General features: G+C 51.6%; 7 protein-coding genes across 7 annotated transcripts; 6 read left to right on the forward strand and 1 right to left on the reverse strand.

Moving 5' to 3' along the window:
* Positions 1 to 156: 156 nt before the first annotated feature.
* BJX67DRAFT_362954 (rRNA-processing protein UTP11) lies at positions 157 to 1,275 on the forward strand. The gene is made up of 2 exons (XM_071030049.1): positions 157 to 362; positions 449 to 1,275. Exons 1-2 carry the CDS (start codon positions 267 to 269, stop codon positions 1,232 to 1,234), a joined length of 882 nt encoding a protein of 293 aa, XP_070882712.1. The 5' UTR covers positions 157 to 266; the 3' UTR covers positions 1,235 to 1,275.
* Positions 1,276 to 4,403, reverse strand: BJX67DRAFT_362956 (histidine biosynthesis protein HIS4). Its single transcript, XM_071030050.1, has 3 exons — positions 3,303 to 4,403; positions 1,688 to 3,250; positions 1,276 to 1,631 (listed from the first exon to the last, which is right to left on the reverse strand). Exons 1-3 carry the CDS (start codon positions 4,147 to 4,149, stop codon positions 1,438 to 1,440), a joined length of 2,604 nt encoding a protein of 867 aa, XP_070882713.1. The 5' UTR covers positions 4,150 to 4,403; the 3' UTR covers positions 1,276 to 1,437.
* Positions 4,404 to 5,158: 755 nt separating this feature from the next.
* Positions 5,159 to 6,650, forward strand: BJX67DRAFT_237899 (uncharacterized protein). Its single transcript, XM_071026040.1, has 5 exons — positions 5,159 to 5,414; positions 5,472 to 5,630; positions 5,692 to 5,895; positions 5,944 to 6,066; positions 6,144 to 6,650. The coding sequence occupies exons 1-5, from the start codon at positions 5,242 to 5,244 to the stop codon at positions 6,577 to 6,579; spliced, it is 1,095 nt and encodes a 364-aa protein (XP_070882714.1). The 5' UTR covers positions 5,159 to 5,241; the 3' UTR covers positions 6,580 to 6,650.
* Positions 6,651 to 7,474: 824 nt separating this feature from the next.
* On the forward strand, positions 7,475 to 9,552 carry BJX67DRAFT_362961 (acyl-coenzyme A:6-aminopenicillanic acid acyl-transferase-domain-containing protein). Its single transcript, XM_071030051.1, has 4 exons — positions 7,475 to 7,719; positions 7,807 to 7,981; positions 8,032 to 8,177; positions 8,229 to 9,552. Exons 1-4 carry the CDS (start codon positions 7,684 to 7,686, stop codon positions 8,913 to 8,915), a joined length of 1,044 nt encoding a protein of 347 aa, XP_070882715.1. The 5' UTR covers positions 7,475 to 7,683; the 3' UTR covers positions 8,916 to 9,552.
* A 31-nt stretch (positions 9,553 to 9,583) lies between these two features.
* BJX67DRAFT_362963 (glycoside hydrolase family 47 protein) lies at positions 9,584 to 12,035 on the forward strand. Its single transcript, XM_071030052.1, has 3 exons — positions 9,584 to 11,389; positions 11,434 to 11,608; positions 11,655 to 12,035. The coding sequence occupies exons 1-3, from the start codon at positions 10,142 to 10,144 to the stop codon at positions 11,741 to 11,743; spliced, it is 1,512 nt and encodes a 503-aa protein (XP_070882716.1). The 5' UTR covers positions 9,584 to 10,141; the 3' UTR covers positions 11,744 to 12,035.
* A 1,335-nt stretch (positions 12,036 to 13,370) lies between these two features.
* BJX67DRAFT_362966 (uncharacterized protein) lies at positions 13,371 to 14,108 on the forward strand. Its single transcript, XM_071030053.1, has 3 exons — positions 13,371 to 13,395; positions 13,456 to 13,727; positions 13,794 to 14,108. Exons 2-3 carry the CDS (start codon positions 13,531 to 13,533, stop codon positions 14,035 to 14,037), a joined length of 441 nt encoding a protein of 146 aa, XP_070882717.1. The 5' UTR covers positions 13,371 to 13,395; positions 13,456 to 13,530; the 3' UTR covers positions 14,038 to 14,108.
* Positions 14,109 to 14,309: 201 nt separating this feature from the next.
* BJX67DRAFT_384433 (superoxide dismutase) lies at positions 14,310 to 15,016 on the forward strand (the record flags this gene model as incomplete). The annotated part of the gene is made up of 2 exons (XM_071033660.1): positions 14,310 to 14,354; positions 14,417 to 15,016. The coding sequence occupies 2 exons, from the start codon at positions 14,310 to 14,312 to the stop codon at positions 15,014 to 15,016; spliced, it is 645 nt and encodes a 214-aa protein (XP_070882718.1).
* Positions 15,017 to 15,375: the final 359 nt, after the last annotated feature.

A 15,375-nucleotide genomic window follows, 5' to 3' on the forward strand; every position in this document is an offset into this window, starting at 1 on the left:
CCAATAATCTTATATAATAGGGAAAAGGAGGAGGGAAAAGAAGCTGATGCGTGGTGAAATCGGACATTGAACGGCGGGACAAGGTCAAGCTGGCCGGCCGGGTTGAGGTCGATTTTAGTCAAACCCGTTTGATCTTTTCTTCAAGCTTGGGGAAACTCTGACGTTCTCCACCACCATCCCATCTTGCCAACTGGAGATTGTTCCCATTTCCTCTTCCTATTAATCGTTTTTATCTAATCTGATAATAATAAAATAAATCTTTCAACATGTCTTCCATGCGGAACGCCGTCCAACGCCGCCAGCACCGCGAGCGAGGCCAGCTCAAAGGCCGAGAAAAATGGGGTCTCCTGGAGAAGCACAAGGTCTCTCCCACTGCCTATCTCCCATTCTAAAAGCAATTTTAAGTCGAAGTGTATGTAACTAACATGAATTCTTCCAAACGGTATAGGACTACTCCCTCCGCGCGAAGGACTACAACACGAAAAAGGCAAAGATAAAGCGTCTCGAAGAAAAAGCCCGCGAGCGGAACCCTGATGAATTCGCCTTTGGGATGATGTCCTCGCACTCCGCGAAGAAGGGAAAACATGGGGCGGGAATGCGCGATTCCGCGACGGCACAGGGGCTGAGCCATGATGCTATTAAGTTGTTGAAGACGCAGGATGCGGGGTATTTGAGGACTGTTGGGGAGCGGGTGAGGCGGGCGATGGAGAAGGTGAGGGAGGAGGTGAAGATTCAGGAGGGCATCAGTGAGCTTCTTGGAGATGGTGAGGAAGGGAAAGAGGGAAAGAAGGGTGGATTTGCGGACGAAGATGATGATGACGAGTTTGGGTTCGATTTTGGGGAGGTGGAGAAGAAGCCGAGGAAGCTGGTTTTTGCAGATGATAGGGAGGAGCAAAGGGGTTTGAAGAGAGCGCTCGAGAGTGCGGATGATGAGGACGAGGACGAGGAAGGCGAGGAGGACTCGTTTGGTGCTCTGCAGCGAGAACAGCCGAAAAAGACCTGGAAGCAGCTTGAGGCAGAGAAACAGGCTTTGTTGGATGCGAGGCGAGCCCGGAAAATGAAAAAGACGGCCAGCGAGACAAGGTTGAACAAGCTGAAGGCTTTACAGAAGCAGTATGCGGATATCACCGCCGCGGAGCGTGCGCTGGACCTGCAACGAGCCAAAATGTCGAACTCCATCGGGGGCGTCAACAAGAACGGCCTCAAGTTCAAGATTCGCGAGCGCAAACGGTGATTTGATTCAGCTCGCCTTCTGCTACGATTTATGACCGGTCTTGAAAAGTTTGGGATTCATAGATTGTGTACTACCATGTTCGGCGTTTGATACCATGTCCTGCTATATAAGAGGTCACTTTTATGGCTCCATAATTAAACAAGGCAAATATATAACGTGACTCGTGACTAGATCCCGAAAGTGAGAAAGGTATAAGGAGGCATTTACTGCTCCTTCATCGCAGCCACACGGATGCTCACAGCTCGCTTGTGGGCATCCAGGCCCTCCACAGCTGCGAGCTGCTCGACCGTTTTCGATAGTCGAAGCAGTCCCTCGGCTGTCAGATTGGAGCTGGTAATGTGCTTTAGGAATGATCCTAAGTTGACACCGGAGTACTGCTTGGCGTAGCCGTATGTTGCTAGACATGAGTTAGCGAGTTAGCTTAGGAATGGATCTTTTGGTTTCGGAACTTACGTAGAGAATGGTTCACGCCTGCGGAGTAGTCACCGACACTCTCAGGCGTCCATTTACCAATGAAGACGCTACCCGCATTCTGGACTTTTTCCACGGCGGCTTCAGCGTTTTCGATCTGCAAGATCAAGTGTTCCGGCGCATAATCATTGCTCAGCGCCATCGCCTCATCAATGCCCTTCACGACGAAGGTGACCGAGTGCTCGAGAGATCCCCGGACAATGTCCATCCGTGGAAGGGCTCTCGCCTGGCGATCAACTTCATCCTCGATCGCTTGGAGCTCTTGTTCGTTTAGGTCAATCGCAATGAGGATAACCTGGGAATCAACACCGTGCTCTGCCTGGCTCAGGAGATCTGAGGCGACAAAAGCAGGATTGGCAAGCTTGTCCGCGATGACGAGTACCTCACTTGGCCCAGCTGGCATGTCGATGCTAACACCCGCAGAGGTATCGTTAGAAACTAGCATTTTCGCAGCCGTTACGAACTGGTTGCCTGGGCCAAGGATTTTATCCACCTTGCTAATACTCTCTGTGCCGTAAGCCATGGCTGCCACCGCCTGAGCACCTCCGGCGAGGACAATGCTTTCGGCTCCCACCTTGTGCGCGACATACACGATCTCGGGGGTGACGCTACCGTCGGCGCGGGGCGGAGAGGCAAGGACAATCTTCTTGCAGCCAGCAACCATGGCAGGAGCACCCAACATCATCGCAGTGGAGGGCAGCACGGCCGTCCCGCCAGGGATGTAGAGACCGACGCGCTCGATAGGACGCGAGAAACGGGAGCATACCACACCGGGCATGGTTTCCATTTTGAGGGCATCATTACTTCCTTTCTGGGCAGCGTGGAACTTAGAGATATTGGAAATACTGACATCGATCGCCTCCTGCGTCTCGGGCGATAGCTTCATGAGTTCGGGGGGGAAGGGCGCGTTGAGAACGGGAGAGGTCAGGGACGTGGCCTTCTCGAATTTGTGGGTGTACTTGAGCACGGCGGCGTCACCGTTGTCCCGAACGTCCTGCACAATAGGCCTGACAAGGGCAACAATTGCGTCGTTGGACTTTTGCGATGGGCGCTGGAGGTAAGTTTGGATTTTCTCTGGGGAAGCCGAGGCAGTAACAACACGGGTCATCTCAATCCGCGATTCATCTGGCTTGGGCTCTTCCTTCTCCGGCGTCGGGGTGGGCTTGGATTCGGAGGCGACGGGAGCGATACCGGCCTTCTCTGCCCAGGGACCTTTGGCGTCACCCTTTCTCCTCTTTACCTTTAAGCTCTTGAGGTCAAGGTTCCTTTCTATGTCCTCCAGGCTGACACCAACAGCGACACAGCGGGTCAGGGCAAAGTACAGAAGATCAGCGGCCTCGAAGGCGACCTCCTCCTTGGTAGTTGCGTGACATAGTTCGTCCGCTTCTTCCATAATCTTAGCTTGAATAAGCTTGGGCTCGTTGAACAGCCGGGCGGTATATGATCCAGCAGGCGCTTCCGCCCTGCGGGCCTGGAGGGTTTTTTGTAGACGTGATAGACCAGTATAGGGGCCAAAGCAGCTAGCAGTGCCGAGGTGGCAGAAACCTCCAGAAGTCAGAACGGACGGCTAGGAAGGCAGCGGGGTTGCACCACTTACCCCTTCCGATTTGCTTTACGACAAACACCAAGCAATCGCTGTCGCAGTCGAATCCCACGCGGATCAACTCCTGCACATCTCCGCTGGATTGGCCCTTGTACCAAAGACCGCGTTTCCGGCTCTGGTAGACGCCGGTGCCTGTGCGGAGCGCTTCCGCGATACTCTCATCGCTACTCCATACAAAGCCAAGACATATTCCTCTCTCGTCTGTCACTGTGGTTGCGTAGAGCCCATTACTCTTATCCGGAACACCACGGGCTGCGATTAGAGAACAGGCCTGAATCTTGCCGCATGACTCATCCCTGTTGACTGTCAGAGCGCTGGAAGGCACAATGCTGACCGCCCCTTGCTTCATGGTATCCTTTATGGAATCAACCGTCACATCTCCAGTGTACGTGTGGTAGAGAAGTTGAGCTTCGGAGCGCAACCCTAGCTTCACGGAGAGAGCATGGACGGCGGAGGCGTCAGTGGAGATACCGGCTTCTTCCCGCTCGATGTGCTTGCACACCCAGTTCTGAAAGGCATCCGCTTCGCTGTTGGATGAGGTATATACGACGAGCCGAGACGAGGGTACGGTTTGTTCTTCGGAAAGAGCCGTCAATTGGTTTAGGGAGATGAAGATCTTGGCGGCACCGGCATTGAGAATATCCACAAGGTCTCCGGTGGTGGAGATGCTGGTGGCGTCGACGTAGACATCAAGGAGGCGAAAGTTCTGTTGGATGAAGTTCTCTGCTTGTGCTACGTCCGAAGCTCTAATAAGGACGCGGCCAAAGTATGCAATCTGCTGAAGCGAAAGACCGTCGGCGGGGGAGGCGGGGTCGTATGAGACGAGGAAAGGAGTGGCCATGGCGAGAACTGATCAATGGAAGGGCTAGCGAAGAATAGGAATATAAATAGAGAAGATGAAGGATATGAGAGATCAGATTCCAGTCCCCAAGCTGGAATTGAGGGAGGAATTGGGCTTCAGCGAGGGGGAGCGTTGTGTAACCAAAGCATGAATCATCCGCTCAAAGAAATTCTTCTGCCCCGCGGGCCTCACCGCCTTCAGTCGGATGGCTTCCTGCTCCAGAGCCTCAACTCCTTCTCTGGTTCTGTCCATCCATCGGACGCAAGGACATTGAACCGGCGAGGATGGTGAATCCTTCGTTCCTCCACTGCCCAGTGAGTGACACACCCCTCTCGAGCCGATCTGTTGGCTTTTGAGTCCGTTCGATTGGCTCAGGCATGCCCAATCAGGGTGGCCTCGGGCACCACACGATGCTCGGCAAAACACACCATTTCATAAGAGCCCACGGGCCCTGCTTGTGCCGTGTTCGCCCGGCCCTATAGGGACGGTCGTGGACAGTGGACTACCTCCGGGCGTGGGACGGGGCTGAGGGAGCCAAGACTGCTACGCTCCTAGCCGGCCCTCCGCCACCTTTAGCCTGCGTTATGTCTCAGCTTCATTTCGGGGGCGCTTGGGGGATGCCCGAGCCTGAAATAAAGCCGCTCCCCAGCACTTTCGATTTTGTTTTCTCGGTTGTTGGCGTTTTGCTTTGTGAAGCTGAAGATTACGAAAAACGGCCGGCTATGCTGGTGAGTCGCAGCGATCATGAAATACTTCAATATCGGCTTGGCGGTTGCGCTGAGCGCTTGGAATCTGCCTCTGGGTACTCAGACCTGTTTGCCTGTTTGATTATTTGCTGACGTCCCATCCTTAGGCGTCTGGGCAAGAGATTGCGAAACGAGTAGCTCAGTCGATCCCGAGACTGGCGAGAAGCTTCTGCGAGTGAAGAGCCCAGAACAACTAAACGTCTTTGGCGATTGCACTACTATCGTCGGACATATCTTGATTGAGCCTGACTACGCAGGCGACTTTGTGTTGAACGGTGTTTCCGAGTTTGCGGGCAACATTTCTACCGGCCGTATTGCATATGCCGAAAATTTGGGTACCTTTGAGATGCTTGATGTAAGGAGAATTGATGCTGTTATCCTTCCTCTGGTTGTTGATGTACATCTACCGAAACTCGAGCACGCTGGAGATATCTTTCTGGTAGAGTCGTCTACTGGGGAAGTAGATTTGGGGTCCTTGGTAGACGCCGATAATATCTATATTCAGGGAGATTGGTCGAGGTAAGATGCGGCTGTGGATCTGGCCTTACGAGTTTTCTTTCTGACCCCATGTTCCAGTATTAATCTCGGGTCTTTGAATACGGTCACCCAGCAACTCGAGCTCCATGGCTGGAAGAGCGGCGAGAAGCTTCCTGAGGAAGCTCCGTTTGAGATCGTCGTCGATCTTCCGGTGCTCAAATCCGCAAATCATCTTACAGTCGCGGGTTTTGTAAAAAGGTTTGTTTACATTGAATTCGTTGAAAGCAAAATTAATACATCATGCTAACGCCGATCACAGCGTATCACTTCCCCGCCTCACGGTCGTGGGTGAACACGAAGAGGGGATTGCATACTTGTATCAAAGCACGTACCCAAGCCCAGAATTAGTATATCTTCTCGGAAGGCCAGGGTTGCGAATAAGCATAGCGAGTCATATTGAAGTTGAGATACCCGAACTTCACTCACTGGACGGTACGCTTGAGGTATACGGTAACGTTTCTAGGTAAGGGCATATACTCTAGACCAGTGTGTGTTGATCTGACTTTCTTAGCATTCGCCTGCCTTCCTTGGGCAAAACTGATCTAGGCATCACTTTCACTACTGATGCTTATGTCAGTATATTCTCTACAATTGAAAGTGCGCGGCATTTCTACCTCTGGGGTAATGTCGGAAGGTTGGTCTTTCCCGACGCGCCAAGTTATAGAGTTAAATTGCAGACATTTCTGAGAGTTTTGGCTAAATCTCGCCCAGCGTCGACTTGCCTGATCTTGTGGATGTGGGCACAATGTCCATTGCCTACCGCCGCCGGCTTCCTTGTAACGAGACTCTCGTAAAGCTATGGTCCTGGATTCCTGAAAATGATGGATCTCAGTACAGATGCTTCGAAGTTGACGATTCGGAAGCGAACGATGATGATGAAGACACCAGTCTTGAAAACCCAGGTACTCCTGGGAGCGACGACGGCGAGGATACCGAAACGGATGACCAGACTACAGATCCCGAAGTCGACACCGAGAACAATGACAACAACCGCCCGGAACCTGGTGCTGATGATGAAATGAATACCAACCATGCATCTGGGAACACGGATAACGACCCCTCTCAAGGTGTTCATGGCTACAATATCCTTCCTCATACTGGGTTCGCAACCTTATGTACTGCTGTGATTATCTTTTGCTGTTACTAGTCACGTTGTTTAGTGGAAATGGGACAGGTTTTGGAGAAGCGTGTAGGTGTGGACCTGGCGCACCACCATCAGTGTAAGTGTGATAAGGAGCATGGTGAGGATGCGGGAGAGATAGAGAGAGAGAGAAAGAGAGTTGTTGCTACTAACCGAGACTGTGACTTCTTCTTCCACGAAGCGGCCTGCGATCGTACACCCACCCTCTGGTACAAGTCTTCCACACAAGCGGATAGGTAGGGAAGTGTGGCGAGCTGCTGATATGACGGGATATCCTCGCCATTCGGCAGCAAGCCGGCATCATCGCGTTCCTCTAGGAGTTTCGTGAGCACACGTGGATGCTGAAAGCGTGGTAGATGACCACCTCGACCAACGAACCAACATTTCTGTATATGGAGAAGATGCTGCAGGGTAGTAACGTACGTACATGCATTCTCCTGATATGTTGCACTCCTGGCCCGTGCCTACGACATGATTTCTCTAGACCTAGGAAGGTACTTAGCTGTATCCCCTATATTAGGGTGTGAAGATGGCGGAGTACCTGGCTCTCAAGAGGGGAAGTATACACAGTTTCTATCAGAGGCAGCCTCATGGAAACCCCACGGCTCCTAGTTTGCCAGTTCTTCGCGGCATCTGAGCGTCATTGTATATTTTCGGCTTCTAGCAATATGGCCCAGGGTTGCTACGAGTATATACTCCCCGATTTTATTAGCGTGATATCACCCGGTGGCCCAGCTAACGGATATCCGCGATGGATGGGGGCGTCGGACAACAGCGAAACGATGAGAGAATTTGTCTAGCCCGTTGTTTCCCAAAACCAGGGCTCCGAAGGGCCAGATCCGTACCAGAATTAGATCGGGATTTGTCTTCAGTTCGGAGAATATGTCGATCAACCTTGGAAGTTTTATCTCCAAGTCAGTGCGGGGTGGAGTTGGGGAGGTGGGAGGGGCGCCAACCGCGGTGAGGTCCATCCCGAGGTCACCCTCTTCGTCACCAGTAGTGGATGTGGAGGCTGGTTAAGGGGGTTCGTTACGCGATCCTTCTCGTTTTCCCTTCTCACGTCGATATTTTCCCTCTAACGAGAGGTCGACGAAATAAAGGTCTTCGATAATGCTCGTGGTAAAGTGCGCGGGCTCGCCACGTGAGGTATTTCCCTACAAGTCTCACCTGCATTACCCAGGTTTACCATTGGAGATAGACTTTGGCCCAGATAACTGCTGAAACCTTTTACAGATCGGAAAGCAGCACGGCGCCGCAGCCAGCGCCCTGATTGCGCGATGCATCGACTTCTACACCGGAATGTTCAAGCAGACCAGCTCTTTAGCTTGGAAGGATGTGCTCGGTATAGCGGAGAGCTTCGCCGGTAAAATTAAGGCGGATTGGCCGGCGTACTATGAGGAGATGGAAGGTGAGATTAAAGTGCTCCCCATCTGAGGGTCTTATTCTAACAGGGAATAGGTGTGGCAGAGGGCTCGGGTCGCTCAGTCCTCGACATTATTGCTCTGAATGTGCGCACCGAGATTGCCTTCGGGTGCTTTAGCGACGGCTGCACTGCGCTCTCGTGGCAGACGGAGGGTCGCAGCTTTCTTGCTCAGAACTGGGATGTAGGATCTCCCAAGTATCAGGTCTTCTTATACCCTAATTAACAAAGACAGTGGCAATCACCCCAAAAGCAGAACCTGATCATCCTCGAAATCCGACGGCCAACAAAACCAGCCATCAAAATGGTTACCGAAGCCGGAATTATCGGCAAGATTGGCCTCAATTCCGACGGAGTCGGGGTGTGCTTGAATGCAATTAGAGCCCATGGCGTTGATCCAACCCGCTTTCCAGTTCACCTCGGCCTCCGGATGGCCCTCGAAAGCTCCACAACAAAGCAAGCGATTGAGTCACTCCAGAGATACGGGATAGCTGCCTCAGCGCACATTCTGATCGCGGATGCGAACGAATCCATTGGATGCGAGTTTACATCTACAACGACTGCTGTGATCCCCATGGATGCGGGGGGGCGTGTTGTACATACTAACCACCTGCTTCTCGAGCATCCTGGCGTCGTGGATACGGCGTGGTTGTCCGATTCGCCGTTCCGTATCGAGCGTGCGCTGAAGCTGACTGAGCAGCAGGGGGTCCCGACGTGGGAAGGGGTTTCCTCGATCTTCACGGATAGGATGAATTCGCCGGTGGCGATTTGCCGGACGGGCGAGATTGAGACGCTGTTCAATATTGTTATGGATCTGAAGGAGAGGAGAGCTGTTGTGAGGTTGGGGTTGCCGGATAATCCGGAAGAAGTTCTGGAGTTGCGGTTTGATGATCCTGTTCCTGCAGAGATAGGGCTGTGCTGAATATGCTTTCAATGTTCAATGAGGCGAAGGAGTCGATGTTGGTCATGATGGTACACTCTTCCCGCGCGCCTCAGGTTCTGCTGTGCCTTCCCCGGGGTATAACCTTGGAAACCTACCACTCCCTCTTCGTTTAGAGATCTAATCTGAAGTCGCACGATCGTCTTCAAGACGAAGCTCTGATTAGATCATTCTTGGAATCGAACACGTCTCTGGTCAATGCTAAATTTACTTTCGTCTTTGAAGCAGCGCGCAGTTGGTATTCTCGTTTCGTCTCTTCTCGAGGTACGGAACATCTTGGATGAGCCTGCCTCCATCGTGCAAAGCCAAGACAGGCATGAATCACTTTCCAACAAGCAGCGGCCGCATCTTTCAAAAGCGGATAAGGGGGAGTGCTCAGGTCCTCTGGGATGTTACCTCATCTGCACTGTGGAAATAAACAATTTTGATGATGATGTCGAACCACCCTCAAGCAGCATATTGTAGAACTACGAATCACGGCTGATGTGTGTCCTGCGGTTGCAATCAACTGCGTCCTCTTGATCCTTGAAGAGAAAAAGCAATGTTCTGGAAAACACAACTCACCCCAGTTGATGTTTTGTAAAAATAGAAGGGGCAGGGCATCTCACTGTCAATCTCAATATCCACTTTGGGGGCCGTTTGAATGCTGAGGAGCCACAACACGATTGTTACACCGTGTCACGTGGCATAAGATCTGCAGGGCAGCAATTAGTCATAAACTCAGCAGGATCCCTGGAATCTGGCCCAATTGAGTTTAGCTGTACTCCAGCCCTGGAGAAAGTCAACACACTTCCAAAATTGAAGGCGCCGGCATCGGGCTTGAACACAAAACAGGGGAAATTTACGATCCTGCGATCTTCAGAGCCCCATGATCTGAGTTGGAGTCAATCAATCAGATGCAACACTGCAACACCGCCCTCCAACGCTGAGTCGGCGCTGAGTCGGCGGTGCCTCGTCGCCTCCAGTCTCTGGAGTGCTGGGTCGCCTGAAGGCTCTCCTTTTTCCTCCACCTCCATCTTGAGGCTGGCAGTGTTCACCTCATCAGTTCCACTTCTCCTCCCCACTCCGTCATCTTCGACGACGTCGGCTTGGATCCGTCGCTCTTTCCATCTGCTTTAAATCGCCGGCGTCTTCTTCAGTCACTTTCCTCCTTTTTTTCCCCTCACTCTTTTTTCACATGTGTTGACACTTTTCCTCGCACTCTGATCATGCGGACACACCTCTTGGCCCTCCCGGCCCTGGCTGCTGCTGGCGTACCCGTCTACTCGAACTCCGGACCTGTCGTGCGCAGTGGTGATTCCCGTGCGGACGCAGTCAAGGAGGCCTTCTCCCACGCCTGGGATGGTTACTATGAACACGCTTTCCCTCACGATGAGTTACACCCCATCTCCAACGGCTATGGAGACTCCCGGAACGGCTGGGGTGCGTCCGCCGTCGATGCCCTCTCCACCGCCATCATTATGAACAACGCGACCATCGTCAACCAGATTCTCGATCACATCGCCGCCGTCGATTACTCCAAGACCGATGCAACCGTGAGCTTGTTCGAGACAACTATCCGATACCTTGCCGGCATGCTATCTGGATATGATCTGTTGAAGGGTCCCGCAGCGGATTTGGTGGACGAGGGTAAGGTGGAGGTGCTTCTTGAACAGTCCAAGAACCTCGCGGATGTGCTCAAGTTCGCGTTTGACACACCCTCGGGCGTTCCGTTCAACAACATTAACATCACCTCGGAGGAAAATGACGGTTCGGAGACCAACGGGTTGGCTGTGACTGGTACACTAGTTTTGGAGTGGACGCGTCTTTCGGACTTGACTGGCGATGACGAGTATGCTCGTCTGAGCCAGAAGGCCCAGGACTACCTCCTCCACCCAAAACCTGACGAGTATGAGCCATTCCCCGGCTTGGTGGGAAGCTCGATCAACATCGAAACTGGGGAATTCGCCGATGGCGCCGTCAGCTGGAACGGTGGCGCGGACTCTTACTACGAGTACCTGATCAAGATGTACGTGTACGACCCTGAGCGTTTCGATCTGTACCGTGAGCGCTGGGTGGCCGCTGCCCAGTCGAGCATAAAGTACTTGGCGTCGCACCCGTCCAGTCGGCCGGGCCTTACCTTCCTGGCAAGCTATGAAGATCACGAGTACGGGCTTGTCAGCCAGCACTTGACCTGCTTTGACGGCGGCAACTTCCTGCTTGGTGGAACTGTGCTGGACCGCCAGGAGTTTATCGACTTCGGTCTGGAACTGGTGGCCGCATGCCACGAAACCTACAACGCGACTTTGACTGGAATCGGCCCCGAACAGTTCAGCTGGGAACCCGGTTCTGTTCCTGATGACCAGCGTGAGCTGTACGAGCGCGCGGGCTTCTTCATCCAGAGTGGGGGGTACATTCTACGTCCGGAGGTTATTGAAAGCTTTTACTATGCCTGGCGCGTTACCGGTGACCAACAGGTAGGCATTCCGGTCCTTTTGATAGCTGTCGCTAACAGCCATAGTACCGCGAATGGGTGTGGAATGCTTTCGTCTCCATCAACAAATACTGCCGAACTGAAACTGGATTTGCCGGCCTAAGGGATGTGAATGCAGAGGACGGTGGAGGTCGTGATGATAACCAGGAAAGCTTCCTTTTCGCCGAAGTGCTGAAGTACATCTATCTGACGTTTGCTCCTGGTACGTGTCCATCTACTTTTTCTGAGAAATAGACTAACTGTAGCAGAGGGCGAGTGGCAGGTGAAAAAGGGCAGCGGAAACACCTTTGTGTACAACACCGAGGCCCATCCTTTCAAGGTGTACTCATCAAACTAGGCTTCGGGCCGGGGATCTATCTGCACATCTAAATCTACCCAACACATTCTGTTGCATCAACTTGCCATCTTACGCAAGTCCAGTAGACTGTACGTACTAGTTAATCTTCTACTTCTAATTGTGTCAATGATACCACCACTGCTTGTTGGGTGATGATTTCGCTGTGTTAGCTTGTTGTAGATGCCTCCGAATCGGATTCATGAATTGTTTTCGAAGGCTTGAATTAACATCCAACTAATAACTCCCTCCCCTTTGTTTCAGAGAAACAGGCTTCGGATACCCAGCCCAGTCGAAGATTCCCAGACTTGTTCAACCATATATCCCCAGACCCAGACCCTCCTCTCGGCGCATTCTCGGAGAAGAGATCCTCTGCGAGATTTGAGAACACCCAGGATTCTTCCGTTGACAGCGTGCCCTGAACAAGCATCTGAGGATACGTAAAGAATCATATTAGAGATGGGATGAGTGGTGTGTTTCGTGGTTATTGATATTTCTGGTTATACTATAGAGTGAAGGTGATTTTCTCAATTTCTTGCCTGGATCCAACCTACCTAAGAATATAGTATCTGATCTAGGAGTTCAACTATTTGTCTCCTCAGTACAAGGCTCGTACACCCGAAAGAAACAATATAGAAATGGGAACGAAAGAACTACTTGAATTCCGCCTTCCGATTGCCCCTGCATTGTCCCCACGGATAAAAGTCGTCGCTATGCTTTCGAATTTTCAGGAGGATGTTCTTGTCAACAGTCTCTGTGTAGGCGCACAACTCCCTGCGTGGTAATAATATCAACACGGCTGCCTACGTTGCCTCCTGTCAAAGGAAAGCAGTTAGGCACATACGACACCCTCGATATGCAAGGGTGACGGCGTAAAAATTTCGGTCGGTATTGAGAAAGCCGAGTCACCACAGCTGGCAGCACGCAACATTTGCATCCTGGCAAAGTTTTCGCCGTTCCCTAGGTCATTGGTTGAAGTGGAAAAGGAAGAGCTCAATACTTCCAAGGCTACGGTTGACCATTGCCACGGCGAACCGCATAAACCTCATACGGAAATTCTGGGGTTAGGGGACCCGAGAAACCCTGTGTCCCTAGGTCGATGACGATATGGACTTTAACGTTCGGTTGGGAGACGTCACTTGGTGGTTGGTAGTGGATGAAATGGCGAGTTGGATCTGATGCTGCAGGGGAGGGGGAATTTTGTGAAATATTCTGAAATGCAATTATACGACTCGTGAAGGATAAGAGACAGGATGGTGGAAAAGACTTTGATGTGCTGCTCTGTTGCTATTCATGGCCCACAGCAGCTTCATCTATCAAGGACAGATGGACAAGATGGTTGAATACCTTGAAGCTGATCGAGTTTTTACAACCCAATTCCTACTGACTCTAGTCCAACATATACTTGTAACATCCCTCAAAGATAGGGCAAAAAATATCACATGGTCAGATAGTTTTATTGAGTTGGCCAATATAGAGTTAGAGGACCCACTATCCTAACCATAAACAGACTAGCACTGATGCCTTTTGAGCATATTTGAGCACCTTGGAGGCACCTTCAATCTCTCCCATTATCTAGAAACTAAGGGTGTGGTACCTTGGTGACTGATCATTCTCTCACTCCTGAATCTGTACAACAAGGCAGCTGTAGTCCTGTAAGAGTGTATCCCCCCATCTATAGCAGTAAAAAGCAACCATCTAATCCACCCAACCATAACCTGACTCCTCGTCCTACAATCTCAACATCAACTAGCAAGACAACTCAAAGATTTACGATATCCATCTGCAAAATGTGTGGAATCGCCCGCCCAAGTTCCGGCCACCGAATCGCCATTATGTTCCCATCCACCCACCCCGCCACCTCCATCTACTCCCTCTTCTTCCGAGAATCAACCTCACAGAGTCAAACGAAAGCCGTGTTCCAGGTCAAGGACGCAGAAACAATCGAGGCCTTCCGCACAAGCCACGGTATTGATTTGCGGATTGAGTACGCTCCCTCGCCTGGGCATTTTGTTTACCTCCTCTGTGGAAGGGGAAACTAATACTAGGATAGGCGACACGGCGACCTAACCCAAAACTTCGGATTTGGAAAAAGCCAGCCACTCTACCAATTTCAGCTTCAACTCTCATTATCGTCTTTATCCAAAACATCATCAGAGCTCGAATTCGACCTCCCAGAACGACTCGACCTCGACGTCTCGGAGCGGGGTATTGTCGGTCGACAGGTGACGGTTGTAGCAACGGGACCAGCGGGTGAGGTGATCCAGATAGGGAATGGGATTGTGGGATATGATTAGCCGCGTGTTTTACTCGTCTATTTTATGTATGGCGTGAGAGTGTTCTAGGCTTAACATGATTTGACTATCAAGTATGAGTTGATTTGCAGGGGGTATGTAATGTGCTCATACTTGCTCAGGGGGTCCTCACCCCTCCATCATCCGGCTTTTAAGCTGCATGTCCGCCATTCCCCACCAGGTACTCATCTCCCTACTCCCATATTGAGACCCATCTCATCGCATCTCATCCTCTATCTCATTCGCTCACCAATTTCCAACGCCTCGACGCCAAAATGTCCGAAAAATACACCCTCCCTCCCCTCCCCTACGCCTACAACGTACGCCTCCCCTCCACTCCAATCCCCAAGCCCCAAGTATTGATACTAAAGAAGTAAAACAGGCGTTGGAACCCATAATCTCCTCACAAATCATGACCCTACACCACCAAAAACACCACCAAACCTACATCACAAACCTGAACGCCGCGCTCGCCGCACAATCCACCGCCCTCGCAGCCAACAATATCAACGAGCTGATCTCCCTGCAGCAGAAAATCAAATTCAATGGTGGCGGACACATCAACCACTCCCTCTTCTGGAAGAATCTCGCCCCCTACGAGTCCTCCGAGACAAAGATCGAGAGTAGGAGTGTTGCACCGACGCTGAAGAGCGCAATCGAGGTGCAGTTCGGATCTGTAGATGAGTTTGTCAAGAAGTTCCAGGGCGTGCTGCTGGGGATCCAGGGGAGTGGATGGGGGTGGCTTGTTGCGGACTCTGCGGGGGGCAAAGGGAAGCTGGAGATTGTGACGACGAAGGACCAGGATCCTGTTACCGGGGCGGTGCCGGTGTTTGGGGTTGATATGTGGGAGCATGCGTACTACTTGCAGTATTTGAATAACAAGGTAGGGTACGTGGAGGGGATTTGGAAGGTGATTAATTGGGCTGTAGCGGAGGAGAGGTATAAGAATGGGGTTGATGGTGGGAATGCGCTGAAGCTTTAGGTTATTGGCAGGTAGGAACTTGAAATAGGTATTCCATAACCTGTTTTGCTAATCCGTCAATGAAATTGGAGCTGCAATCTGGCAACACTTCTGGGAAGGCAAAGCTGTCAGAGGTGCGGAAATTATAAGCTTCGTATGCCTGACAAATAGACAACTGCGGCACTCAACTTGAACAGTTCGGTCTGTGTGAGGAAAGGACTGCTTGGAGTACGAGTACCGCCATGCGGGGATAGGGTGGTTCAATCCCGAGTTCTAAACATCATAGCAACCCGGGGAGGAGCTTGACAACCTCAATGCGCATTGATTACCTCCATGGTCGCTGGAAATACAGATGCTGTGCTGCTATTCTTCACTCAGGC

Source organism: Aspergillus lucknowensis (genome assembly GCF_044049455.1).
Source record: "Aspergillus lucknowensis strain CBS 449.75 chromosome Unknown BJX67scaffold_48, whole genome shotgun sequence".
Taxonomy (NCBI): Eukaryota; Fungi; Ascomycota; class Eurotiomycetes; order Eurotiales; family Aspergillaceae; genus Aspergillus; species Aspergillus lucknowensis.

Bases quoted from the DNA above. Each gene is read 5' to 3' on its own strand.
- BJX67DRAFT_362954 (XM_071030049.1), top strand. From the start codon at position 267: ATGTCTTCCATGCGGAACGCCGTCCAACGCCGCCAGCACCGCGAGCGA. The intron at 363-448 runs GTCTCTCCCACT...CAAACGGTATAG, and splicing joins GTCTCCTGGAGAAGCACAAG to GACTACTCCCTCCGCGCGAA.
- BJX67DRAFT_362956 (XM_071030050.1), bottom strand. From the start codon at position 4,149: ATGGCCACTCCTTTCCTCGTCTCATACGACCCCGCCTCCCCCGCCGAC. The intron at 3,251-3,302 runs GTAAGTGGTGCA...TGACTTCTGGAG, and splicing joins CGTAAAGCAAATCGGAAGGG to GTTTCTGCCACCTCGGCACT. The intron at 1,632-1,687 runs GTAAGTTCCGAA...ACTCATGTCTAG, and splicing joins AGGCGTGAACCATTCTCTAC to CAACATACGGCTACGCCAAG.
- BJX67DRAFT_237899 (XM_071026040.1), top strand. From the start codon at position 5,242: ATGCTTGATGTAAGGAGAATTGATGCTGTTATCCTTCCTCTGGTTGTT. The intron at 5,415-5,471 runs GTAAGATGCGGC...CCCATGTTCCAG, and splicing joins ATTCAGGGAGATTGGTCGAG to TATTAATCTCGGGTCTTTGA. The intron at 5,631-5,691 runs GTTTGTTTACAT...CGCCGATCACAG, and splicing joins GTCGCGGGTTTTGTAAAAAG to CGTATCACTTCCCCGCCTCA.
- BJX67DRAFT_362961 (XM_071030051.1), top strand. From the start codon at position 7,684: ATGCTCGTGGTAAAGTGCGCGGGCTCGCCACGTGAG. The intron at 7,720-7,806 runs GTATTTCCCTAC...AACCTTTTACAG, and splicing joins GCGCGGGCTCGCCACGTGAG to ATCGGAAAGCAGCACGGCGC. The intron at 7,982-8,031 runs GTGAGATTAAAG...AACAGGGAATAG, and splicing joins GTACTATGAGGAGATGGAAG to GTGTGGCAGAGGGCTCGGGT.
- BJX67DRAFT_362963 (XM_071030052.1), top strand. From the start codon at position 10,142: ATGCGGACACACCTCTTGGCCCTCCCGGCCCTGGCTGCTGCTGGCGTA. The intron at 11,390-11,433 runs GTAGGCATTCCG...TAACAGCCATAG, and splicing joins GCGTTACCGGTGACCAACAG to TACCGCGAATGGGTGTGGAA. The intron at 11,609-11,654 runs GTACGTGTCCAT...TAACTGTAGCAG, and splicing joins CTATCTGACGTTTGCTCCTG to AGGGCGAGTGGCAGGTGAAA.
- BJX67DRAFT_362966 (XM_071030053.1), top strand. From the start codon at position 13,531: ATGTGTGGAATCGCCCGCCCAAGTTCCGGCCACCGAATCGCCATTATG. The intron at 13,728-13,793 runs GTACGCTCCCTC...ATACTAGGATAG, and splicing joins GGTATTGATTTGCGGATTGA to GCGACACGGCGACCTAACCC.